This window comes from Corvus cornix, chromosome 2 (genome assembly GCF_000738735.6).
Source record: "Corvus cornix cornix isolate S_Up_H32 chromosome 2, ASM73873v5, whole genome shotgun sequence".
Lineage (NCBI taxonomy): Eukaryota > Metazoa > Chordata > Aves > Passeriformes > Corvidae > Corvus > Corvus cornix.
In genome coordinates this window covers 142757518-142784315 of record NC_046333.1, presented here as the reverse complement: position 1 = coordinate 142784315, position 26798 = coordinate 142757518, and the positions used below count along the sequence as shown (strand labels likewise).

At 41.8% G+C, this 26798-nt stretch overlaps 1 protein-coding gene across 1 annotated transcript; it reads left to right on the top strand.

Moving 5' to 3' along the window:
• The first annotated feature begins 1459 nt into the window (after positions 1-1459).
• On the top strand, positions 1460-26798 carry ANXA13 (annexin A13). Its single transcript, XM_010404795.2, has 11 exons — positions 1460-1526; positions 15745-15823; positions 18091-18185; positions 19881-20051; positions 20617-20650; positions 20731-20810; positions 21987-22055; positions 22241-22342; positions 24272-24347; positions 25178-25290; positions 26474-26798. The coding sequence occupies exons 1-11, from the start codon at positions 1512-1514 to the stop codon at positions 26591-26593; spliced, it is 954 nt and encodes a 317-aa protein (XP_010403097.1). The 5' UTR covers positions 1460-1511; the 3' UTR covers positions 26594-26798.

The following is a 26798-nucleotide window of genomic DNA, read 5'->3' as shown; positions in this document are numbered from 1 at the left end:
CACAGTGGTTTTCTTTTTCGCTTTACAGAATCACGTAGATTTTTCCCCCTGAACTACTATAAATTCAAGTGTATTTGTTTTGGTTTCTTATTTTTCTCTGGGTATCTTGTGTAAGGTCTAAAGGAGTACTTTGGGTGGCTGTCAGAGGTCCACCAAGCTGCACTCCTGCTCCCCATCCTCAAAAGGACAAGGGGAAAGAATAAGGCAAAAAAACTCATGGGTTGAGATAAAGACAGTGAGGATATTCACCAATTACTGTCATGGGCAGAACTGGTTTGACTTAGGGAAATTAGTTTATTGCCAATTAAAAATGGAGTAGGATAGTGAGAAGAAAAGACAAAACTAAAAACACCTTCTTGATCCTGCCCTTCTTCCTAGGCTCAACCTCACTCCTTCATTCCCAACTGGTCACCTCCTTTCCCCAAGTGGTGCAGAGAATGGGCAGCAGTGGTTTCAGTCAGTCCATAATACTTTATCTCTGCTGCTGCTTCCTCCTCAGGGTCTCAGGTCCTGCAGAAAACCTGTGTCTGCATGAGCTCCACTCCACAGGCTATCATTCCTGCCAGGAGCCTGCTCCACCATCAGCTCTCCATGACCTGCAGCTGCCCCCAGGGCACATCCACCTGCTCCCATGTGGGGTCCCCCACAGGCTGCGGGTGGATCCCTGCTCCCCCATGGACCTCCATGGGCTGCAGGGGCACAGCTGCAGGGAGGCTGCAGGGAAATCTCTGCTCTGGCACCTGGAGCACCTCCTGCCCCTCCTCCACTGGCGTGGGTGTCTGCAGGACTGTTTAATTTCACATTTTTCTCATTCCTTTCTCACAGTTGCTGCTCAGTAATTTTTACCCTTTGTTAAATATATTATCACAGAGGCACCACCAGCATCATTGATGGGGCTCACCTTTGCCCTGGGGAGGGTTCATTTTAGAGTCAGCTAGCACTGGCTCTGTCCAGCATGGGGGCAGCCCCTGGTCTCTTTTCACAAAGGACACCCCTGAAATCCCCCGTCTAGCAAAACCTGATCACATAAACCAAATTGAAGCAGTGAGATTCTGCTCAAAATGTTTTGTAGGAGCTGAGGGTCCCCAGTGGCTTATTAGATATCATTAAATTCCATAAAATCTGATATAAACCCTTCAAAGGAGGTATCTTTCTCTCTAATATGTTTGGAAAGGTCATGTTGGGTGCTACAATATTTCTGTGTTTTAAATCATTGTAATATCAATTAGATAAATCAGTATGTATAATATTGAGGTTTACATTGTGAAATCCTGATTTCCCTTAGAAAAAACAGTCAGCTCCATGAAACAACAGGATGTGATATTAGATAGTAGGGATAATAAAGCCACCGTGCAATAATGAATACACCCCACCTTGCGATGACTAGAATTTAAATAATGTCAGAAGTTATTGATTAACGCGGGGTTAGGTAGTATTTAGCTATTCCAACTGGATGCTTGTTTTATTGAAGAGCAGAAGAGTTGCACCTTCCACATTCAGGCTAAGCAAAAATGGGCAGTTCACATGTAAGTAGTTACTTAATTTGGATTGTCAAGAATGCAATTATTTCCTGGTTTTATTTTTGTCAATTTTCACTTTGTATGGCATTAATACAGCTGCAAGTGAAGATTTAAACTCAAAATCTACTTTGTGGGGGAAACTTGTATGCAGCTGGTAACATTGCGTCACTACACTACATGAATAATGAAATTATTACTGCAACACACAAGTCCTGAGTGTTTTAATGCTCTTTGTGGCTTAAACAGGGCAACACTTTCATTTTGAGAAAAATAAATGATGCACAGGATGTCCTGGGAAAACTAATTTTAGTTAGTTTAGCAAATTTGTGTTGGAACATTCTGAACACTAAAATAATTCCCTAAAGATATATGAAAAACTTCCTGTCTCAAAGGCCAATACTTTCAAAATTTGGCTGTTTATCACAGAACAATAGGGACAGGAGTAATCTCAAAGTGTAGTGCTCCCAGAAGGGCCTGATTAAAATCCAGGTGTCGGGATTTACTGCATCAAATTACCGTATGACTTTTGACTGAGACAATTTTTACTAACATTTGCATTTCTGCATGAAGACATTTAACCTCAAAATGACCTGATTGTCAAAAGCTTTTGTGTGACAGCTGTGAATGATTGGTTCCGGTGCAAGTTAGGTGGCTTGTGCTGAAGAAGCTGCGGGTCTTAGCTCCAATTTTGAAACTAGTGGATAAAAGCAATATTTATTCAGCAGTGAATTTTCTTGAATGCTGAGAACCTGCAGTTTCACAGTATGGATCAGTAGAAGATAGCCTGCTTGCTGATACAGGCTAAAGTGACATTTGTTTCTGTAAGAGTTATATTATCATGTAACTATTTTTTAAATCCAAATTCAGCAAGGCCTGGAGGCATGCCAAGGTTCTGATGCTTTTGGACCAGCTCCTGAGGACATTTTCTTTGGCAGACTGAGCAAGACACCCCATACCATTTGCACAAAGTTCCAGCTACAGATCCAAGGAGCTTTTTGTCTCCCTGTGAATGGAAGGATGGTCCCATCTCAACACCATCTCTTTGCAGACTGGCTTTTTGCCTAAGGGGAGAGGAGTGAGCAGTTCAGCAACACTGCCTGTATCCAGCAATCCTACCTGTGCACAGGAAACAAGGCCAAAAAGGCTCCTGCTGCGCAGAACACGCACACATAGGGTGGTCAACAGGCATCTCCTGAGGGTCTTGGCCTTTCAGTGGACAATGCATGGAATGAAGTGAACTGTGAACAGACTCCATTCAGGTTTAAACTGTCCAGATGGGGTGTATCTATGGCAGGAGTGATCACAGCACTGCATCTCAGGCAGGTTTAGCAGGTAGACTCCATGCTGGACTAGGTAGTCTGGATGTGGATGCAGTACACCCCAGTTGTGCTGTAGGCTACAGTGGGAATAGGGGTGGGTGATCCCATGTTGGAAGAGAATCCCATCATTCAGCCCAGACTCATCTGAATTGCATCTTTCTGCTGTTCCTAGAAAGCTGCAGGTAATATTGGAGAAATGGCTGTATATGTGTCAGAGAATAGCTTCTGGAAGAACAGAAAATAAAATAGAAGTTCTTACCAGAGCATTTCAGCTGCAGTTTGCTGTTTCTCCTAATCTCATGTTTTGTAACAGCAGGCTCATGAGTGTCTTATATATTGTGTTTTTTAAACCTCCAGAGCCAGTCTTACAAACTCACTGAGGATATATGGAAACCAGCCGTAGGGGCTACCAGGTTGTCAGCAGATGAGCCAGTAAGCACTTATTTTGTGGAGGATGAAAGGGGCACTGTGGTGCTGCAGCACCTCTTGCTGTGGTTTATGGTGGCTTTGGGAGGCACTGCAATGCACAGAGGCAGCTTCTCTTTTGTGGTCAATACTGGCACTAGAAAGCTGGGTAAAAATGGGTTGTCTCATTCTGTTGAATAATACAACAACAGAATTTTGTCTGCTTTGAAATTTCAGAAGTTGATTTTTTTTAATAGCTTCTGCTGGGAGAAATATACAAATAATCATCTATATCAAATGATGTATTTTATTTGGTCAAATGACTTTAGGTTTTAAAACTTCTTTTTTAACTGTCATAATTAAATGGAGTTTTCGTTGAAAGCTAACAATTCTTCAGTGAAAAGGTTCCACTATGTGAATGTTAAAATGGAACTTTTCAGCTGTATCAGAATGTCTCATTTTAAAATGGAGCTTTCATCAAAATTTATATCTTCCTGAACATGTTAGTTTGAACAAAAGCATAAAATTTTACTGAAAAAAATACTTTCAGCAAAAATTTACCAGCCAACACTAGTGTACCTTTCTCTCAGAAACTGAGCTCCCAATTAAGAGCTGCACCTGATGCAACATTACAACTCCAAATCTGCATATTTTCATGTGCTTTTTGCTCTCTGAAATCAGTCCAGAACTCTTTCCTACAATCAAACAATGTTTTTAACTGCATATCCTTAGCGATTTAAAGTCTCTTAATTATTTTCTATGTTTGCAGTCTTGCATCAAGCTTATCTGTACATCTGATGTCCTTAATATTAACACAAATAGCATCAATCCGCCTTAAAATCTAGATAGCTGCTTTGCTACAAGGAAGATGCTTTCGGGACAATTTGGGAATAGCAGCAATGGTTATCATTCTATGATTTGAAAAGTTTGATGGATTTTTACTTATGTGAAATTGTGTAATTTTTTTAATCTTCTGTCTCTCAAAAATCCATGAAGACTGTTTATGTGTTACTCTGTGGTATTTGTGAGTTTAATTAATCTTGGAGTTGGGTGAGTTCTTTGGTTAATTCAAATTTTTTGAGATTCTCTGCAACACCCTTGAGTTTCGTCTTGGCATTGCAAAGCAGACTAAACCTTCTTCCAGGGAGGACTCTATAGTCTAAGAAGGGGATGGCAGGTTGTTGTGGGCCATATGGTTTGACAACTTGAAGGTAAAAAAGTAAGTATAACTTGGAGAACATATCTGCCCGAGGAGTCCTCTGGGGCATAAGCTCACAAAACTCACAAGGACTTCTGTGTTGCCTATGAACATTACTGTCCTTGTAGAAATGTTTCCCTAGTACAAGTATTACCACGGCGTGATTTTATTATCTCATCACAAAGCTCAACAATTGCTCTTTGTTGCTTCCCCTGGCAGACCAGTGTTCAGGGACAGTCGATTCTTGTTCAGTCCCTGGCCATAAACCCACAGTCAACAGATGACAGAAATAACTTCTTGTTTAGCCACCCACCACTGGGGAAGAGCTGTTGCAGATTCTTCTCATTTCCATGGTCCCTTATTATCCAAGATATTTGCTGTTCCTTTTAGGTCTGAGGCTGCCCTGTGAGTGCTGCTGTAGTAGGTGTTAACAAGCATCTACCCATGAAAAAATTATGATGCATTTGTGACAAAAAAATAGAATCCATCTGAAATATCAAAGAGTTGCTACATTTATGTTTTACATGATGTAAATATGTCAAGCAGTTATGTTGTACAAAAACATAAAAAAATCCCAAGTATCTGCACTCTAATGCTCTTCTTTGCATACAACAGTTTTAACATACTCTACCAAGTTCTGTTGTTACTGTTAAAGAAATTTTTGTCACTCGACTCTCATCTCCATTAGCTGGGTCATTGGCACAAGTCAGTTATGGTATCTGGTAGCTCAAGCTTAGGTGTCTCAAAAGAGGGACCCCGAGCAAAGAAACCCCTTGGCAATTAAACCCTCACAATCTAAATTTCCCATCCCTCATGCAACACTCCAGACCAATGGTAATACTAGGGGTCTTCTCCCTCTTTATTGGTTCACTGTTTTGTTACCAAAACAGTTTGTGGTCATCTTCGCATCCCCTGAGGTTGGCTTTGGTGGGAGTTTTGGTCAGTTCTGTATTCCATGTTGGAATATAGTTGTTACAATTCGTATACCACAATCTGTGGGCTGTCCACTCTAGCCATTAACTTTTAAGTAATATTTAAGCTGCTAGCTTTGCCTATTCTATTACTAATGTTCTGGTTGTTCACATTTCACTACAATCTATCTTTATTGTTCCTAATAATCAGATTATTAGCTCCAGGTTTCTCTGTAATCCATTTTGACTTACACAACACAGCCATATGCTTCAGATAAAGTTCAATTTGTAGCCCCACAATTCTAACTACTTAAGTCAAGCAAGAACTTAGCTACTTTCAAATACTATAAAATTTTCAACAGTTGCTATCCAGAAAATGACTCTGCCTTTATTGTTAACTGTGACTAGTGTAGCAGCAGTAGACTGATTACTGCTGCTTTAGGTGACTCAGCTGACCTGAGAGTATCTTGAAACTTCCTCCACCTCCTTCCTGTGCCGTGCAAAGGTCTTAGACACACAAACCTCCAAGTTCCATAGGCACAGTTGGTTTGTTGGACACTAAACATGCACATCTGTATAGTAACAGCACTTCTATGTGTCTGTGAATGTATAGATGGTGTTTAGATAATGTGTCTTGCAGAGATGTATTTTAGAAACAATGAAGGGACCGAGGGGTGAAGCATGTCATCTTGGGGCTTCCCTGATGAGGTGCAACATCCTTCAAGTCCTTCTCCTTTTAAATAATTGAGCTTTAAAATACATGCAAGAGTCAGTATGATGTTCCCAAAGATTGTGCCCATGTATTTGAGCCCTGTGTAGGTGTTCTGAAGTCATGCTAGCTTTCATGCTGGCATACACAAGAATTTAGTTCAGTTCCATCAAGGTTAACTCATCACAAGTCTTAGTGGAGGTAATGAGTGTCAAATTTTTAATAAGACGTAAGAACACTTGAGTTAAAAATCTGGCATCTCAGCTGAAAAAAGAGGCAAAATATGCTGTTTTCCAAGTGTCTTCCAACCAGGTATTATGGTCAATAAAACAAAAGGAGTCTGCCCCCATCATAAAAAAGAATTATTGCCAACTTGAAATACTAGATTTATCTGTGGTGAATAAAGCCATTTGTTTGCATTTTTTATGGCTACCATTTGCAAGATAAGTAATCAAAGGAAGTGATGTGAGACATGACTCATGTCTAACCACAGGCATGGTGTCTTTGAAGATTTCTAGCATCCTTTTCTGCCTGGGCTTCAGCAGCCCCACCAGGTGAGTTAGGTCCTTGTCAGCCCCACGTCCTCTCTGCCAGCCCCACACAGGTGCTGGGTGATCTCACACATCTCAGAGGTGTCTGTATTTAAGCATCTGGATTGAGCCCTCTAGAAATAAAAGCTGCAGTTTTGCAACTTTGGCATTCCCACTGCATGATGCCCTGGTAGCTAACTGATTTTAAAAGTACTCTGTGTTGAGGTGTTCCATCAGCCACAAAAATTTTTGAAAACATTAAAACTGGACAGTATAAAATTCAGATATGAGAGAACCATCCCAAACTTACATTTTTCTCTTAATCATGGGTTTCTTTGTTATGGTGGTGAGCATGAATAAATAGGGTAAAAAATTAAACACGAGGTATTATTAGATGATATATTAACAGCTACTAGAAACAAGAGGGACATTGTAGGAGAAAGATGGTTTTAATTTTGCAGTTTAAATAACTGTCAGAGCAATTATCTTCACTATTGCCACTTGTTTTTAAAAGGAAGAAGTAAATGTGACTAATTCTATTAGGATCTTGTTGTCACTGCACGTTTAGTCCCAGATGTAGAAAATAAGGTCTGCATCTCTCAATTTGGAAAGAGTAACAGAGTCATTGCTGACACTGACCGTGCTGTGATTATGCCTCCCTTGATGGGAGAGACTTTTTAGAGTCTTTGCCAGGAGTCTGAGAGATGGACGGGACTTCTGTATTTTCTCGGTCTTCAGGTCGTTTATTATATCTTATCAGTAATTCACATGCCAAAGCAGAGCATGAAGCAGAGCAAAATACAAAAGGCAAATGCAGGAAAGCTCAAGGCTTTTAAAAGGTAAATTAACCAATGGTCACTAAAAGAGTACATTATTTTTACTTTTCTACCAATTATCTAGTCACACAGTCAGGAACTGCGGAATTCTTTATCCAATCATCCCAAACTACTTCTACTGCAGAATATGGAGGAGTAGAAGAAGAAGAAGAAAGGTCTGGAGAACAACCAATCCTCCATTCTGAAGTTTTTTGCTTTTTATCTATTTACTATATCAGCAAACCCAAATTCCTCTAAATTTTTCACCCTGTGACAATCTTACCATAATACTCTATCACCTAAGTTTCACACCAGTGTAGATTCTAATTCTTCCCAGAGGGTAGGCAATTTTCTCCAAGGACGAAGGTCAAAAACAGTGTTGTCCAGTGGGGTAGAACCCTTCAAAACAGGCAGAGAAATATTCTCTGCACTCTGGGTTCCTACAATTGCAAAGGCTGTTGACTAATCCATAAAACTTACATGTATTGTATTATCCAGTATAGAATTCATATAGAAGTTGTTTTGATTCTGATAGCAACAAACCATCAGGAACAAGCTAGCTGACAGTGTGTGTTGCTGTCATGCAGCTGTTAGACATAAAACAGCCACAAGGATTTGGGAGAGTCACAGCCTGGGTGGCAGATGGCAGATGGCATTTGGAGACATTGATACCATTCTCTGAGCAGGCAAGGAGGCAGATGGCAATTTTTCAGCTGCATATTGTGGCTGACTTAGAAAAATGCTCAAAGAAACAAAAATGAGAAGTATGTTTTACAAAATAGGAGAAGAAGGAACCTTACGGACAAAAGGACGTTGTCTTAAGGTTGCACTTGCCAATAGATTTGTCAAAAAGGTGTTTGTCAACCCCACCTTCTTATTACCACAGCACAAACCCCGGTGCCTGCTGATACAGCCCTGCTACCAACACACCACAGCTGTTTGCTTCTGTTTGTTTTTAGATGTTAGTGTCCATCTACTCTGACTTGTGTGTAAAAGCCTTTACCTTTCTCATAAAATTCATACCTGAATAACTGAGCCCCATTATTTCAACTTTACTGAGAAGAGCTTGCGGAAGAATCCCTTACTTTGGTGGAAGGATGATAGGAGATAGTGAATGCATCATCCGCTAATGACAAGATATCCGTGCCCTGAGTGGCCTTTCCCAGGTAGATGAGACCTGACCTTGCCTACCAGTAATTGCTCTTTGTTTCTTTTTCTTATCCATTAAAGAGCTCTAATATTTGGAAGTTTTTCTCATGGGAGTACCTACACATTGCAATGAAATGGGTTTTATCTGCTTTTTTGCCCTTTCTGATTGATGGTCTTGAGCTTTCTCAGCAGGTCAACATTTTATCCCCCAGAAATGTTTGCAGTCCCATGACAAGCTAGACAAGAATAGGGCTGTGGTGGTGTCCCAGGGCCTTGCTGCCACAGAAAGCAGCCACAGGTCACCAGGTACCAATGCCAGCTTGCCCTCATCTATCCATCCATCAATCCATCCATCCATCCCATGGCAAGCTGGAGGCTCCTGATGGAGGGGCGATCTGCCTGCTGGCTCTGAGAGCTCTCCCATGCACAGCTCTGAGATGTGTGATATGTGGCTCCAGGCTCTTTGCCATGGGTGAGGGAGGTGTGTTGCTTGTTGGGCAGGTTGGATGTTACCACTGAAATGGTTTGTCCTCGTCTCTGTTGGTGTTCATTCCAGTCTCAGCTGCGTCATTAATTGACATGAACAGTAAGATACACTTTCTATTAGGAATGCATAGGTTTAAAATAAGGTGACACTATTTTTATATAAGAATAATAAACCCTATCTAGCGGTAGGAGGCTCTGGCTATTATTGTTATAGGATCATAGGATAGTTTGAGTTGGTTATGCTCATGTCTTCTGCTGTTATCCAAAAAGTTGACCCAATCCAGAGGGGCCTAAGGTAGCATTGCAACAAGGTGAAAAAAATCATTATGACTGGCAATGTCTGTTTTAGTAAATCAGACTAGGGATGAAGCACAAACGTAGCATCATGTTTTCAGTCTGTCTTTGGAAGTAGATCAGGATAAAAATGCAGCAGCCTACTCCTATGTTTGTTCTTGTGTTTTATTCTCAACAGACGGAAATACTTGAGATGAGGGATGAGGTTTGGGCTGTCATTAAGACTACTTTGGCTGGGAGTTCAGAGGTTCTTCTGATAACAGGATGTTATCCTGACAATGTGATGTACTAGAAGGTTTCAATCACAAGATCTAAGAACACGTCCCTTTTTTTTCCTAATCATTACTGTTAGTCTAGTTAACCTTGGATTCCAGTTGCATTATAGCTCATTAAAGACTTCTGCCAAGATAAATAATTAATCTTGAGTAATATGTATGTTTATAAAAAATTAGTCATGTAGGTGCTGCTTTGCCAAAAGCTGTCTCCTGTGATCCAAGTGTATTAGATACAGTTTAACCAATGAGATGCACACCCCGGTCCTGTTGTTTGTTATGCTAACAAGGTGACTGGATGGTTTGGAATATTTCCTGGTAGATAGAGAAAATAAATTTTCTTCTCCACACAAAAGATAAAGACAGGAATCATAGAACTGGAAGGCACCTTGAGATGACAACTCATTTATCCATTGCCTACCACAATAATTAAATATATGTGAAGAGTAAGAGGCTCTGCCCAAACCAGTCCTGACAGCTCTCTCAGTGCTGAGCTGGATAAATGGTTCATTAGCTGGAGACTGGGCTCCCCAAAGGTCTTTGAACTGGTGGCTCAGTGACAGTGCATTGTGAGAACTGAGAAATCTCAACAGGTTCTATAGCTTCCTATCTGGAATGGGTTTTCAATTGTTTTGACTTGTTTGTTTTTCCGGTATTCCTGTCCTCACCTTTGGGACATTATGGATTGTTTGGGACTTGGCTTTCCAAAGAAACAGGATGCAAGATGCTGCAATATGTATCTGTTATCCTAGCTAAAAACGTTTGAACCCACCAGACAACTTTAGGTGAATTTACCAGTAGGGTGCTAATCTCAAAATTATTAGTGCCTGTTATGTTTCTTGGAAATCTTGAGAAGAGAGGGACTGTATTAGAAATCCCCCAAACAAAAGACTGAGGCATGAACTCAAGCCTTATAAGACACCAGAGAATCCACACAGTGTTGGGCCATTGTGCTTGTGCCCATCACAGGAATTGTTTCAGCTGCAGTAGGCAGTAGAGGAACCAAAATCAGTTAGACAGGAGCTGTAAATCTCTGGGAAATCAGGCAGAGAGGTTGCTGGTGCTCACCTGCTTGATAGAAAGGAAAGCTCAGATTGCTGCACATGGAACTAGTTTATGTCATTCTTTTTAAAACCTCGTTTTTCTCAAATGCATTTTTGTCAACATAATTAAATGTGTGTAGAATAAGAAAATGGGTGGGAAAACTCTGGCACGATTGAGTAGCCCACCTCCAGTATCCACTGGTAATGTTCTCAGGTATGTGAGACATCCACATCAGGTTGATGGGTGCAGGCCCATGGGAGACCACTGATGTCTGACAGGCATCAGGCAGCTTACCCTGGGACATCTCTAACAGCACCAGAGACCTATGTTTAGACAACTAAACACTGTCCCAGATTTTATTCCTGACCCCACTCAAGTGCATGAGTTAATGCTGTAAAGAGCATGGCTTGGTCAGTCTGCCCTTTCTGTGTACTACCACTTTGAGATTTAATTTTTATTTCTGTTAAACCAAAGAAAAATGAAAACAGCAGCCAAAAAAGAAGCTTGAAGTTAGACATCGACTAAATAAAGCATATAAATTGGACCTGGCAGAAATGAAGACTGGGGTAGGCACTTAGCATGCTTGGATCAATCCAACTCTTTTTAGAGCTCTGCCTACAGCTACTAGAGCTGCATCTCATCTGCTCTGGTCAGCAACCACACTCCTGCTGGCTCTTCCTACTGATTTTCTTTAAGGGTCTGTGCCTGCATTTATCTCTATACATCATCAGCATCAATCTCTGTTAGAGCTGCAGCGGTGACCAGCACCCCGAACAGCTGCTCTTTTCATTGTTCTGACAGTACTCCTTCATAAACCTGTTCCTGAGCAGGTATCTGCATGAGATGATAGAAATGGAAAAATAGCTGTGAGTGCTCAAGCTGTATTATGAGGTGTTTTCAGGGAAGGCTCTCTTTTGCAATACAGGAAACTACCTGGCATGTTCATGGTAGTATGTCTTCTGTTCTTGTCTAATGACTGATGAGCACTTTGTATCTACTGCAAGCTTAATTGTCTTTAGCCTGAGGAAGATACTAGATTTGTTCAGGAGTGTCTGCAATGTATTGCAGCAAGAGCTCTTGTTCCCCCACCCCATCACGTCCTTCTTGGTTGGCTGACCTTTTTGTTAAACTGTTTATTTGTGCTCCATAAGGGCTCCACATGCTGAAACATCAAAGAAAAATCTACAAAGCTTCTCTAAGCATTGCAGATCATCTTCAACTATAAACTCATCTTACGGCTCCCTAAAGTCAGATGTAATTTATAGTAGGAAAAACTACTTTGTGTGCTTGAAAGCAAGTTAGAACAAAGCAAGTTAGTTTTAGATCTGTTATAAACTGTCCAATTTAATATAAATAAATCTGTGACAATTTTAGTCAAAGCTGCAAGGGAAACAGATTATTGTCTAAAACATGCTTGAGTGAGACAAAAACTATTCAGGATAAGAGAAAACAAGTCAACACAGGCTGTAAATACAGCTATTCTGGAAGTGAAAAGAATATTCTTTACCATCAGAACTCTGGTCACATTAATTAATATAGAACTATTGGAGAGAAATGAGAAGAAAATTAAACAAATGAGTGGATGGAGCTGGACCAGTTTGTGAAAGCAAGTTCCCTCACACCGTATGTCCAACTTCAAAGCTGTTTGCAGTCTGTCCACCTGATATTTCAGACTCCACATCATGCTATCACCAAATTAGCTAGAACACTTGTAAGTCAGTAACTAACCAAATCTAAGGTCCTAACTCTAAAAAAAAGAACTATATTAAAGTGGTTCTACCCATACTTTTAGAAGAAAAATGACTACAAGTTACAAATGGTATTAAACATCAATTGATTTTGCCATGTATCCCTTACAGGAAAATCCACCTGTCAAAATCCACAGGGTAAGGAGTACAGCTCTGAAACAGCTCTACCTCTCCTGCACTGGGAAGCTATGTCAGCGGGAAGGTCAAGGATGGGACTCAGCAAGTAGTGAATTATTTTTCTCAGATGACCCAGGAGGTGGTCTTGACAGTCACTTACCCACAGTGTCAGATTTCTCTCTATAAAGCTGATGCTAGTATTACACACAGTACTATAGGAATGGTATCCCCCAGGCACATCATTTAATGTTTTGCAATGATTTATTTGAAGATGGAGGCTTTAGCAGAGCTGACTCAATAAATTCCTCTGGTGCTTTAAAACAAACATGTCCTGAACATCGAAACAGGCCTTCCTTCCTTTCTGCATGATTTTTCCCTTGAAAATAAGTCTTTCTGTATTTATGTCTTTATGAATAATCATAAATCTACAATGCTATTTCAGTTTCTGGTGGTACCATTTTCCTGCCTATTGCACCTGTGCTACACACAAACACAACACCTACAATACAAGTTGTACCTAGGAATTAGGGGCTCACTAAACCTGAGGATAACTGACCAGCCATCAAGGCAGGAGAGAGAAAACCACTCTCTCGATGCCCTGCCATGACCTTACCATGATCAGGTGCACCTGCAGTAGGGTTGGGGCAGTGGGAGCTGCAGAGGCAGCAGCACGAGCATGATAAGGGCAATTCCCACAGCCCAGCACTGCTGGTGGGCAAGGCAAAGCAAAGAACAACCCAGCTCCTGCCTTTGTGTGTTTGTGCCGGTGTTTCTGTCCAGGCTGAATGTCTGAAAAGTGGGAGAGAATCCCAGATGAAGCCTTTTTCTTCTTCATTTCTCACCACTGCACCTTCTGTCCCAGGTCAGGAGGCAGTGAATGTGAAGCAACAGTTCTCAGCTCTTATTGCTGCAGGGAATCTGAGAGTCTATAAATTAGAATAGCACTTGGATAACTGCAAAGTAGTCAAATGTCTACAATTTGATATGTTAGCACTTTTCTCTGTATTTTGTGCTACAGAATTTTCCCCTTTTTTCTGATTTTTCAGCTGCTTCTTTGGTCTTTTTTGGTTTACTTTGCAAACAACTCTAGAATAACTTCAGTATTGGCTGCCTAACACAGTCAGCAAGATCAACCATAAGCATACCAACAGTACTGAGCCAAAATAATGGTATTTCCCTGGAGCCTTCTCTTCTCCATGCTGAACAACGCCAGCTCTCTCAGCCTGTCAGTAGATTTCCTTTGTACACAATGCCATATAAGGAGATGCCATAATAGAAAACTGTGAATGGAATTAATTTCAAATAGTTATCAGTGCATCTGCTTTCTAACTTTGTTTTTCCCTTTCCATTTTGACCAAAACTCCTGGGAAATTTGAATACTGTTAAATAAAATCTCTCACTAGAAAATATTACTTACTTATATGCAACTATTTCTACCTTGTTTGAAAGGCTCTCACTTGTGTGTGAGCATACAGTAGGATACATCTTTAAAAGCAACATTTGTGATAATGATGGCAATCAAAGTGTTACCTTGTGCTGTAGAGATGAAGCAAAGTTATTGCATTGTTACAGTACCTTACTAATTGTTATGGTTGTAAAAATTTTCAGTTTCAGCTACCATTAGCAGTAGGTTGTATTCTAGCTGCTAACTGCATTGAAAAAGCCAGGTACCTAACTGGCTTCAGTCAATCATGAAGGTACATTGGTAAAGCAGTGTAGGGACTGGATTTGGGTTTTTCTCCTTGAGAACTGACCCTTTGCCTTTTGACAGACGACCCCTTTAGCCAGAGTTGCAGCTCTTTCACCAGAACTAGTAGATGACAGCATGAAACTTTTGGAGCATACCAGCAAACAGACTTTCAGGTTGTAACTGTACTTGTAAATAAAACATGTTCTCTGGACAGATGGCTACATAGCAGAGCACAGCCCACAGCCATGTGGCTAAATTCTCTTTACTCCACAAGCAGAATGATGTCATGCCTAATGTCTTTCAGGAGTGATCCCTGCCCTGTGCAATCCCCAGAGACCAGGAGGTTAATCAGCCATTTAACCTCTTCGGCTCCTCAGCAGGCTGGTGGCATTTTCAGAAGGGCTTCAAAGCAGACTGCCATGCCCTGCAGTATCATAACTCTTAATTAACAGTGGTGGTGCCAGTGCCTGGCAGCCCTGCAAGCAAGAAGCCCGATCCACATGTTGCTATTTGAGTGGAAATGCCAAAGCACTGCCAGTGCCCACTTAGACCCCTGAGTCCATGGTGTGCATACTGACTTGTGTGCATACTGACTTGACTTCGGAGCCCAGGACCTATTTTCTACTACTGTTTTGGAGTTTGGGCATTTAAAATATCTGATTAATCATATAAAGGGAGCTGAAATTGTTGCTGTCATTGTGGTCTCAAACAATTCTACCCTTTTCTGAGAAACAGCAGAATGAAGGGTGTACCAGAATTTCAGCCCCTGTGACTCACAGCTTGTCAGATTAGGAGCAGACATGGTTTTCTGTTTACATTGATATGTCAGGCTGTAAACTGCTGCTGTGGATGTGAACTTTGAGTTATTATCCTGTCCCTGTAAATTTAGCTCAAGGTAGCCACATTTTTGCCAAATTAAAACAAATAAACGAAAAACCTCCCCAGCAAAAACAAAAGCCCCCAGATTTATCACATTATATATCTCCAATTATCTTGTTTGCATGAATGCATCAATACAAGAAAGGGTTTTGGGACAAGTTTTTATTCAGATGATTGTGATTTTAAGCTCCCAGTACTTACAACTGTACTGCAGAGATAGGTCCTGCTTCTGATAAGGTGTTTATATTGGCCTGTTGTTAAAGTGGTACAAACCAATAATATTTGATCTGGCAGGAAGATGCCTGGTATGAAGTTATTACCTTTAAATTATTTGAATAAGCCAGAACTGGCAGAACAAAGTTATATATCATGTTATACGGTCATGTGTGTCATGTGGTGACATGTTATGTATAGTGACATACACATATATAAATATGGTGACAAAGTTATATAGACCACTCTGTTTTTTATGTGGTGACAGCTATTTGTGGATCCATTCCAGGAGCCCTAGGGATAGATACAGTATTTCAGCAAAGCTCAGCCTGAACTTCAAGGTTTAGATGGTGGGAACAAAGATCAAGCAAGAACCTGCCCCAAACTGCTGTCATTCTAATGCAAAATTGTTTCCCATGTGTCTGTTGTGCCTCTGTCTTCCCAGTCAACCCACAAACACCACCATCACAGCTTTGATGCAGAGCGAGACGCCAAGAAAATACACAGTGCCTGCAAAGGAGCAGGTAAGAAAAATTTTGTAGATTTTTGGATTTTGTACAAAGGGCAGATCAATATTATAAAGAGCATATACATGAACTTAGGCAAACCAATTGTTCCAACTAGTTTTAGGTAATCTTTATGCTTTCTGTCACGTACTGACTCAAAGAACATTCACACCCATGAAGATAAATGGGAAGGGAAGCCAGCTTGTTCCTCAAAGACTGGTAAGATCTAGTTTGTTAACTGCATGGCTCCAGAGGATGATGGTAAATATGATATTTGTTCCCTATGATAGGAACATCAAGCTGCCAAGACTAATTTGACAGTCACAGGGTCCAGGCAGTCAGGTCAGATTAAGGTCATGGTTATATATCCTTTCTTAGGCCTCCAGAGACCAGTAAAGAACATCATCACCTCCATATTTCACCAGATCCCACTGCAGCTCCATCAGCTGAAAGGAATTTACAGTGATTTCAACATTCATCAGTGATTTTTAACTGAAAATACTGTCCCTCCCCATCTTCTGAGGTAGTTTGAACTAAGCTGCCTGACTGCACTGACGTGAGTGAGGAATGCATAGTGTTTCATGGGATCCTAAGGTCCATGGAGGTGACAATGTTCCGTAGAGGAAGAACATCCAGGCAGCACACAAGATCAATAAGTTATTAATTCACTCCAGGTATTTGCACAGTTAATATGTATTTAAGCATTTCTTCCTGGTATAGCAATGACATTCAGAATCAGCTAGTTAAGTGTTGAATTTCAGGAACTGTTCCTGTCCTATCAAATGAGCCCCCTCAAAACAACAGTTCCCCAGAGGACTCTTCTACTGAAAGTTTAGCCCAACATTATCAAATAGGAATATAATTCCTTTCAAACTTGGACCATGCCTTCTGCCTCTGATCTAAGCAGGAAGAACTGGACAAGATGCCCTAAAGTTGTCCTGCATGTACCTGATAGTGATATGAGGGATGAAAGCACATCAGCTGTTGCTGAATGCCAATATAATTTGTATCTTTATCCTTTGTGCTGGTTGCTACTCAAAAATCCTTGTTTGTTCCTGCTCCTAAAAGCATGAGATGAGGCACAGCACAAATCCCAGGGATGGCAACACAAATGCATCAGATGGCAGAGCACACGGACAGCATGAGGCAGTGACCACCAGCAGGATGTGCAGGCCTCAGCAGGCCTGGCATATGTCATGATGCCTTTGGTCTGCCATCTAAACCCTTGATATGCTATGGGCATTTGGGCAGTGCCCATCACATGCTGGGTCATATGTCTGTCCTGGCTCACATTCTCAATTTCAATACCCATCTTGAAGAAATAATGCCTGAGTCAAGCTGCTGGCCCTGAGATGGAAGTGCACCAGGACACCTGTGTTAATGCAATAGCTGCCCTATTGTGTCTTTTGTACATGCAGGTAACATCACTGAGGTCCTGTCTCTTTTTAGCCATAACAAATGCCTTCCAGCAGCTCTGTTTTGTGCAAACATCTGTTTATGTGCAAACATCTGTTTATATGACTGAGGGCAAGAAAAGTACAAGAGCAAGGTCACTGCCTTTAGTAAGCCTTTTCAACCCATTGCCTAAGTTAGAGCTCAAAGCTGACTAAGGGCTTTTCTCCTGGAGGGGGGCTGCATGTTCAGCTTCCCTCTGTGATGGGCAGCACAGCAGCTGCACCTCCCTGGGCATCCCACCCTCCCACTTCACTCTGATCTCTGCACCGGCAGAGACTGAAACCATCCAGGCTGGTTCTAGCTCCTCTTCCTGACTCCATTTAGCAAAACTAAAACCAATTTTTTACAGGCTGTACATCCAGGCATTGAGTTAATGAAGCTGATTCAAACACATCCTAGCCTGCCCCAGCCTCTTGTCCCACTGCCCCCATTCTGTTGTGCCAGCACAGCATTCACACACGTAATAAACTGGATCTGGTGGCTGATGCCTTGGGACTACTCAAACAAGCATTGTCACCAAAAACGTGTACCTCAGCCTATGGGCACTGGCATAACCCTGATTTTAGGAGCAGTGTCTGACCTTCTCAAACAGAAGACTCAATTTCCCTGATATGAACAGCATGAGATGGTGAACTTTTATTTTATGGCCTGAACATTGTAGCTGACTGCAGTTAAAATTATCCTCAAAAGAATCTTAGATGCTACAAGTCCTAAAGGTGGAACCACTGGGGATATATGTACAGGAATTATTTTCTCTTTAGAGGTCACATTTTCTTTCCTCTGCATTAGATTCCTGATTATATAATCCCTATGCACAACTTCTTTTTCAGGAACCAATGAAAAGAAAATTATTGAAGTCTTATCAAGTAGAACATCGGAGCAGAGACAACAAATAAAACAGAAGTACAAGGCTTTGTATAGCAAGGTATTTTGAAATAAGTGGCCTCTCTGTTTCAAACCACTGCCTCTGAAAATACAGCCTACAGGCCTCTGCTTTTGAAAATATCAAGGGCATAGTGGACTTAAGGGGGACAGCAGTTACTTTCTGATTCAGCTATTTATTTTATCTCCTAAAATACTGATTATATTTCTAACTTTAGGCCTCAGAGTCTTCTTGAAGTCAGCCTTAACCAGATCAGAGCATTTTAATCAAAGCTGGGAGAGCTAGAAAATAATTCATAACTGAAATAGAAAGTATTTCAGCTTGTGTTCATCTTCAGCACATTCAGAAAAATAAGTTAATATAAAAGGGAAATTTTAAGTCAGAGTCCAGATGTAAATTCAGAGGAACTATTCGATCTTGCACAACTATATTTTTATTGAGTTTAATAGAAGTAATATTGATTTCTCCCAGTGATGAAGTAGAACATGTTGCAAAACTAAGAAGTTTCATTGGGCACTTGATTTCTGCAGGAGGAAGCATAAACTGCTGTAATGATTCTGTGTGTAAGAAAAATGTTATTTTAGTAAACAGCTGAATCCTGCAGACCTTATTATTAAATTGGTATTTTCTTAGTGTCTGCTTGCTCATTAATCAGCGTCAATAAGAAAGTCAGCACTGAAGATGAATGAAAGCCTTCTATATGTAAAATTTACAGCAAGCATGATCTAGATTTTGGTTACATAAATACTGTAGATTTTATTCTATAATGAGGGTTAATAAAAATAGGCATTAGAAATTATCAAATGCTGTGAGACATCATGGTGACATCAGCTCATAGCAACCCTTCTTGCTTGCCTGGGCAGCCTGAACCTCTCGGGAAGGAGGCATGAGTGGTACCATCTCACACTCCTGCTGCTCCAGGAACTTGCAGCATTCATGGTGTGTGTGTTGACACTGCTCCAACACCAATGGCAGCCTCTGACCTGAGTAGTTGAGTGTTCACGTGTGGTTGTGTGAGGAGGAACTTGAGAACAATAGACTTAGAGCTGGACTTCTCATTCAGTGTTCTGAACTTGTCAAGTGCTTCCTATACTGCAGGAAATGTTGACTGCAGATAGGACTTCAAATACATCCTCAGCAGGCATCCTCAAGGTTAGCTAGCATGCACTAGCCAGCTCTTCTGCAGGGTCTTAGTAAATTTTTAATTAAGTAGATCACATCAAAGAAGGTTGCTTTTTTTCTTCTCTCTGTGCATGTGTGTGTGTGTGTGTATTTAAAAACCTGCTGTTTGCTTGGCACAAAAGCGCCTTGCAGAAATCTGCTGCTTTTTCCAGTAAGTCTGTTTTAACCAAAACTAACAGAGAAGGTTCTTAGTTTGATCCCCTGTGTGGCAGCTCTCTCAAAGCAGGAAGCTTCTGCATTTTGTTTCAGAGTAAACTCCTGTTAAGCTTTTCAAAACACTAGTTTGCATTTGTTTACTCATGTAAGAATCATAACTGGACTGATACTGGCTGGTATTTGAAGATGGGACAATCATTTCAGTCAATCTAAAACCAAAATTTTTAGGGAAATTATTTTGAAAAAGAAAAGCCTGTGTATTTTAAGGCCTTTTAAAAAATATTTTGTCACTTTTTGGTACAGAAGGAGCTTTTAAATCATTAGATTTCCTGAAACAAATTAAGAAATCCTCTAATCTCACCTCAGCTTTTGCACTAACCCTCATGACTGTCCCCACAGGAGATGGAAGAGGACCTGAAGGGAGACCTGAGTGGGAATTTTGAAAAGGCTGTTCTGGCTTTGCTGGACCTGCCCTGCGAGTACGAGGCCCGAGAGCTTCGGAAGGCGATGAAGGGTGCTGGGACAGATGAGCCACTCCTGATTGAGATTCTCTGCACACGAAACAATAAGGTTGGGACACCATCTGTGACCTTCCCTAGGCAGCAGGGCAAAGAGCTCACCAAGAGCATCCCTGGGAGGAGGAGGAGGGATCAGACCAGCTTCCATGGCTGAAGTGCCTCTTGCCAGTGTTTGCAGCAATACGATTGCCATACTAGAGCTGAAACTCTAAAAGGATTTAAGACCAATATAATTCACATTCCTTCCTTTATCTTACTCAAGGCAACATTGGTGAGAAAAATCCCTGGATACATGTTAAAGGCAGCTTTGGCACTGCTCTGATGGTTCAGAGGTACAGGAGCACAACCCTAGTGAAAAAAAACATTAGCTCTTGCCGAAATGCAGGGAAAACCAGAAGGACACCTGCACGAGTCACGCACCCCTCAAAGTGCTGTCCTCAGTGGGGGACTGGGAATTCATGGCTTCTCCCACCCCTCTGGTTGCTACGCCTCATACAGTACAGGCATGGTGCTGACTTGTTGGTGTTTTGTCTACTCATTTATTTAATAATTAATAAGATTTCTTTATTTTATTTATTTATTTGATTATTACTTTATTTATTTTTTTGTTTTCCTAGGAAATTGTAAACATAAAGGAGGCCTACAAACGTTGTAAGTAGTTTTGTCTTTCAAACACCTTCATTTAAGTCCTTTCTCACTGGTTGAACTCTCACAGATTTTTTTCTTCCCAGTGTTTGATAGGGATCTAGAATCTGATGTTAAAAGTGACACCAGTGGCTCCCTACAGAAGATATTAGTCATGGTGCTAGAGGTAAGGCTGGGGACTTTCCTCTTATGCAGCTGCCTGACAGAGATATTTCCTTTTTTCCCCTGAGTAATCATAATAAGTATTGGCTGGTATTTATAATACTGCAGTTATGATATGTAAAATAATAATGAGGTAATTACAGTAAACAAAAGGCATTCTTCAGTATAGGAGCCTTTTGTATCTATGGCTTTTTAATATGTACAATTTTAGTTTATGAAGCCAGAGATAATCTTATAAATATTGATACTTTGAAAATAACAGGATTGTTTCACTGTTATTTATACCATGGTAAAGGCTAGAATATTCATTCGAGGTCGTGGCCCCATTATTCTGAATTTTGCCCAAAACCAGGAAATCTTACTTCCATCTCAGCTAAGCATTTTAGAATTCAGATAGATACAGAACAACTATGAAAGAGATTGCTGTTATGTTAGTTTTTCATTCATAAAAAAGCGTGTTTTCCATTAGAACAGACTTTATTTTAAACCCCTTTCATGAAATAAAGCAGAAAATCAATATTGTCATAAAGATACATTATAACTAAGAAAAATAGGAGCCCATCTAGAAATGCAGTGTGGTGGCCAGTCTGATCTGACAACCCTGGGAAATGAAAAGACTGAATAAATACAAGAAGCTTTAAAGACGTAACAGTCACATGGCTAAATGCATCACAGTTAAAATTCTCATTCTGGGAAGCATTGATACAGCTCTCTTCAACTTCTTGTATATTTTCAGGAGTGGCAAATACTTTTTTTTTTTTTCATAGATCAGTCCTTCATAGTTTCTCCCAGGGGTGACAATGTTGGTGAATGCTCAGAGTATGTAGGTTAGTCAGGAAAACATTTCACAGTTACCAGGGCATATCCAGCACCGTGAAAACCATCAGCACTTCAGTGCAGGTACTGGGAACCTTCCTGCTCCAGAGGCATCAGCGTTGCAATCTCGTTAGGGCCCCAGTACACAGCACGTAAGGCTGGGGGATAAGCCCTACGCAGAGGGTTCACGTCTGAAGGCAGCGAACCCAGGGGCTGCGGTGAACCCGAGTCCCACCGTGCCCATCACCGGGCTCGTGTCAGCAGATGGCAGCAAAACTCCAACCAAAGTATCTGCCAGGGCCACGAGCTGAAATGTAACCAGCACCTGGTCTGGTGTTTTTTACGGTTATCTCCTTTTCTGCAGGCAACCCGAGATGAGACCCAACAGGTCAATGCAGAGCTTGCAGAGCAAGATGCCTCAGATCTGTATAAAGTAAGTGCAATTGTGCACAAATCCCTTTTCCCCCGTGCTGCGCAGCAAGGGCTGCCTCGGGGGGACTAAACACACCAACCAAGGGGTGCAGGGGCTGGAGCTTGGTGAATCGAGGGCTCCGGCTGACTTCGTGTCTCTAGTGTGTATAAACAAGTGCTTCCAAGGAATAACATGTGATTTTGAAGGCAGGAGAAGGCCGTTGGGGAACAGAGGAGCTGGCTTTCAATGTGGTCCTAGCAAAGAGAAGCTATAGCCAGCTGAGAGCTACTTTTCAAGCCTATGAGAAGGTGAGTTACTATCTCCTCCAATGTGGGTTGCATAGGCCCTGACATATAGGTGCAGACATATAATGATCTGAAGAGCCTTTTCCACCCTAAATGATTCTATGTAGTGGACAAGCCTTTATCTGCCATTTTATAACTTCTTGAATGCTTTAAGAATCTTGCAAAACATACTTATACAACTGTATCCCGAGCTTACAGGAAAGGTGTTTTACAGGAGAAGCTGTATCTCTGCCAGTGAAGGACCCATTCCCCTTCATAACCTACACAATATTCAGTCAAATAAATGTCACAATGTCTGTTCCTTCCCACAGCTGCACAGCAGTAGGTACCCCTCCTCCTGCAGCAAAGGGACAGGTTCACAAATGCCTGCCCTGAAGGAAGGATTTGCTTTTCTGGTCTTTTCCCCTCCTTCTCCTAAATAGAGCCTGGCAAAGTATCTCCTCCTGTTCCCCCCACTTCACACGCTCATATTGGCTGAGGAGAAGCTTATCTCCAGCCTTTCCTCTCTGCCCACACTGGGCAGATGGCCTGTGCAGGTGCTTTGCTGTGCTTTCCCCTGTCTCCAAACATAAGGCAAAGCAGGCAGCAGGATCCTGGCTGTTTAGCACTTCTCCCTGTGTCACCAGCAGGGACATTTTACTCATGCTTGGACCTGAACCTGACCTGATATGGAGATGTCTTGCTTGGAAATTACCTCAGAAAGTCAAAGCAATGGGAGATCCAAGGTCCTTCTCCTGGCAGCAAAGTGGAAGCTCAGCAGTGACATTTATTCTCAGGAAAGGGTTCCCCTCCAGCCTCTGGCTCACAGTCCTGAACTCTTGAGTTCATCAGAAAACTGTAGCCTTAGGCACTGAAGATGAAAAGAGCTCCAGTCAAAGCCAGATTTCAGTGTCAGCATAATAAGGAACCAATAGTTAGAAAAAAGTTTGCAGCTTAATCCAAGTTTTGGGTTGTTGCTGGCAGGAGAACAAACCCAGTCACAAACCGGATACTCTCTCCCTTGCAGTGGCCCAAACCCTAGGGGTTCAGTTAAATGCTCCAATAGCCAAGCTACCTTGGCTTTTTGATTCCTAAAGCCAAGCAGATCGGGTTGCCCAAACCAATCCACCACATCCTGCCTGGCTGCACTCGAAGTAGGCCAAGATTAGAGCCCAAATCTTGCAAAGATGCCCTTCTCTTCAGCTGGAGATATATATAGGGCAAGAGCTAAACCAGGTTGGTAGTTTGCAGAACTTAAGCCCTAAAGCCTCACATGGTGCCCTTGCTGCCTTGTACATACCGTTTCCCAGCTCTGACCTAAAAGTCAGAGTCTTGAATCATGCAGGGACATCCTGATAGGCAAAGCAGAGCAAAGTAAAAGCCTTTGAGATTCCTGAAGTTCACAAAAGTCAGGATAAACTCTGTTTTGAAGAGACAAGTCTGCTTCTCCCCTTCCCTACAGAATAATACAAAAACTTTGGGACAACTGCGGTGCTTGTAAACTTTGCCTGGGAAGCCAAAGACAATAAGTAACAAAACTTCATAGAGTTGGTAAAGTTCCAAAAATTATCTTATTTGTGTGGGAGCCATCCAGAGCCTTTGATAGAGGGGATAGAGAAAGGTCAAACAGTTTCTCCCAACCAGGGGTCACTCAAGAAGAAGCTGCAGCTTCTTTGTCCTAAAGCTGTCAGATACCTGGGACTGCATAATGTAGGTTATCCATCTCTTAACCACTGTGCCTTACCTGGCTGCATAGACCTTCTCTTGGTGCCAGTGGATCTGTGAGCACTTACACCGGAGGAGAACTTCACTTGCCCTCAAATTACTCTGTTGCAAAGGCTCTAAAGGATCTGGATTGACCTTTTGCCATTGGATCCCGAGTCTGATGCTGGTTTGGACAGTGGGAAGACATGTACAGACAGAAGCTCTTATGGCTCCTTTTTGTTCCCATAGGTGTGTGGGAAGGACATAGAAGAATCCATTAAAAGTGAAACATCTGGAGATCTGGAGAAGGCTTATCTGACTCTAGGTAAAAAGCAATTGTTTCAAGACCTTCCTTTTCTAGTTCTTGCCAGTGCCTGACATTGGTTGTTGGGGGTCTGTGTACAGCCTGGCAACAGCCATCAAGATACCCCTAAACTGAGCTGACATATCTGCCCGAAAAAAAAGAGAGTTTTCAGTAGTGATTAGGACTCCTTGGTTTTAAAAATGAAACTTGCTAGACACAGCTCCTTTCCACACAGCTAAATTATTTGCCCTCTAACACAGGGTGGCCACCTCCAAGCTGGCGCTGGGACCATGGCTGGTGATAACTTCTAGCAGATGCTTGGGCATCATGAGAAGTGTGCTAGCCAGCCACCACAAAAATGTACAGGGTCCTTGACAGCAATTTAGCACTAGGGTTGACTTTGACTGGTATTTACGCCTGTGCCCTGTCTCTGGTTATCTTACTGGTATTGCTGTTATCCATCTGGATCTAGGCTCTCCCAGATCTTCCTCCTGTGATCTGCAGAATGAGCAGCTACCTCAAGAATAGACGGGCAAGAGGAACCCCATAGGGGCAAATGCTCATTCTCATTCATGTAATTTTCATTGTGGAATGGCAGAGTACTCAGTGCTGATAATCTCACTGTGTAACACACTTTCCTTGTGGAAAAATGTACATCCCCATTCAGACTCCAAGATTTCTCCTTGCATACTGACAGCAGATCAGTCTTGGAATAAAACCCCTGCCATCTCATATGTCTAAGCATAAACACTGGAGTTTCCTTTTCTTTCTTACTTATTTAATTCTGCTTGAAGTTGTATCACAAACTGCAAATGTACAAGTGTAATGAGGCTTCTTACTGTTTTCTTTAGTCAGCTGTGCCAAAGACTGCCCAGGTTACTTTGCCACACTTCTGCACAAGTCGATGAAAGGAGCTGGGACTGATGAAGAGACCTTGATTCGCATCCTTGTGACCAGGGCTGAGGTAGGGTACCCTGTGTCCTGTAATGCCTCACATCAGCTCTGGGAGAAATACAAATGTAGAGGGTATGGAGTGAGTCCTGATAGATCATGTGCTCAGCAAACCTTTTTCAGCCCAGTGACATCAGTGGTCACACTCTGCTTCTGTACCCAGGCGACTCTAATTTTGATATTGCATCTATTTCTGTTTTCAAAGGAACTAAACCAGGAAGCATGCAGGCAATTTCAAGTGGAGACAACTGTACCTGGTTAAAACCAACCCATGGGGAGGTCTGGCCCCAGTAGGATGTGTAAAAGTAATTCCTAGTTAATTAATGATAAAGCAGCAGTTCCCATTTTGAGAATTGCTTATAAACATATGTTGCCAATTTTCTCGGATTCCAGCTGGGAAAAACAGATAGGGAGGAGAAAAGAAAAATAAAACGCCAAAGGAGTTAATTGTCATTTTAAGGAGCACAAAATTTCACAAGACATTTGAGATATTTAAGCACAGTCTTTAAATCTTCCTTCTAAGCTGTGTAGGTTGTAACCCCATGGCTGTTTCAACTAACACAGAGGAGGAGCTTTTCATAGGGGTGTGGAAAGCATATTTCTCTATGATCCACAGTGTGAAAAATTAGGCTCCAGGGTATTCTCTCTATTAAGACACAGTCCAGTCATTATAACATTTAAAACCCACAGTGATAAAGATCAGACCTGTGCTTTAGGTGTCTTTTCACAAGAAAGCTCAAGACAAGGAGTTTATTTCTCCCCCTGCCTAGTAACCAGAAAATTACCTCTATGGGTGGAACAAAACACTTTTAGCCATTCTCCTAGGAAGTGCCTCTTTCCCTGTTTGCCACCATGGGATGACCTCAGGAGTTCACAGCTACCTGTGTGAGTTTTTCCAGTACCAAGGCTGTGCTGGCACAGCACCACTGGGCAGAAATTCTCCCAGCCACCTGGCATAGCTTTCCATGCAGGTCCTCTTCACAGTTAGCATCCCCTCACCACCATCTGACATGGGCTTACCTCAAATCTGAATGTCAAGCTGAAAGTCCTCCAAGGTTTTTAGACCTCCTGCATTGTCTTCTACTCCCACTGGGTGTGGTGGTCCTTGAATCAGACCCCAGGGGCGCTGGTAGGAGCAGGGCATATTACTCAGAACATTCACCACTCTTCTAAAGAGGCTCTTGGTGTCTCCTCAGAGCGACCTGCCAGCAATAAAGGAGAAGTTCCAGCAAATGTACAAGAAGCCGTTAGCTGAAGCTGTCCGATCTGACACCTCTGGGGACTTCAGAAAGTTGCTGCTGGCAATTTTGCACTAAAAACACATCAAGAATGAAGAGGCATGCTGAGCAACCATCTCTTGATTAGTTTCCAAAAAAGCATCCAAAAAATGTGGCATTAGCACAAAGAAAAAAATCCAATTTATTTTCTTTCCAGCTGGGAAATATGTTGCCAAGTAATGTTGGACAGGAGGTTTATGTTGTGGCTATCTTGCCAAATGCCCTTAAGCAATAAAGACATGTT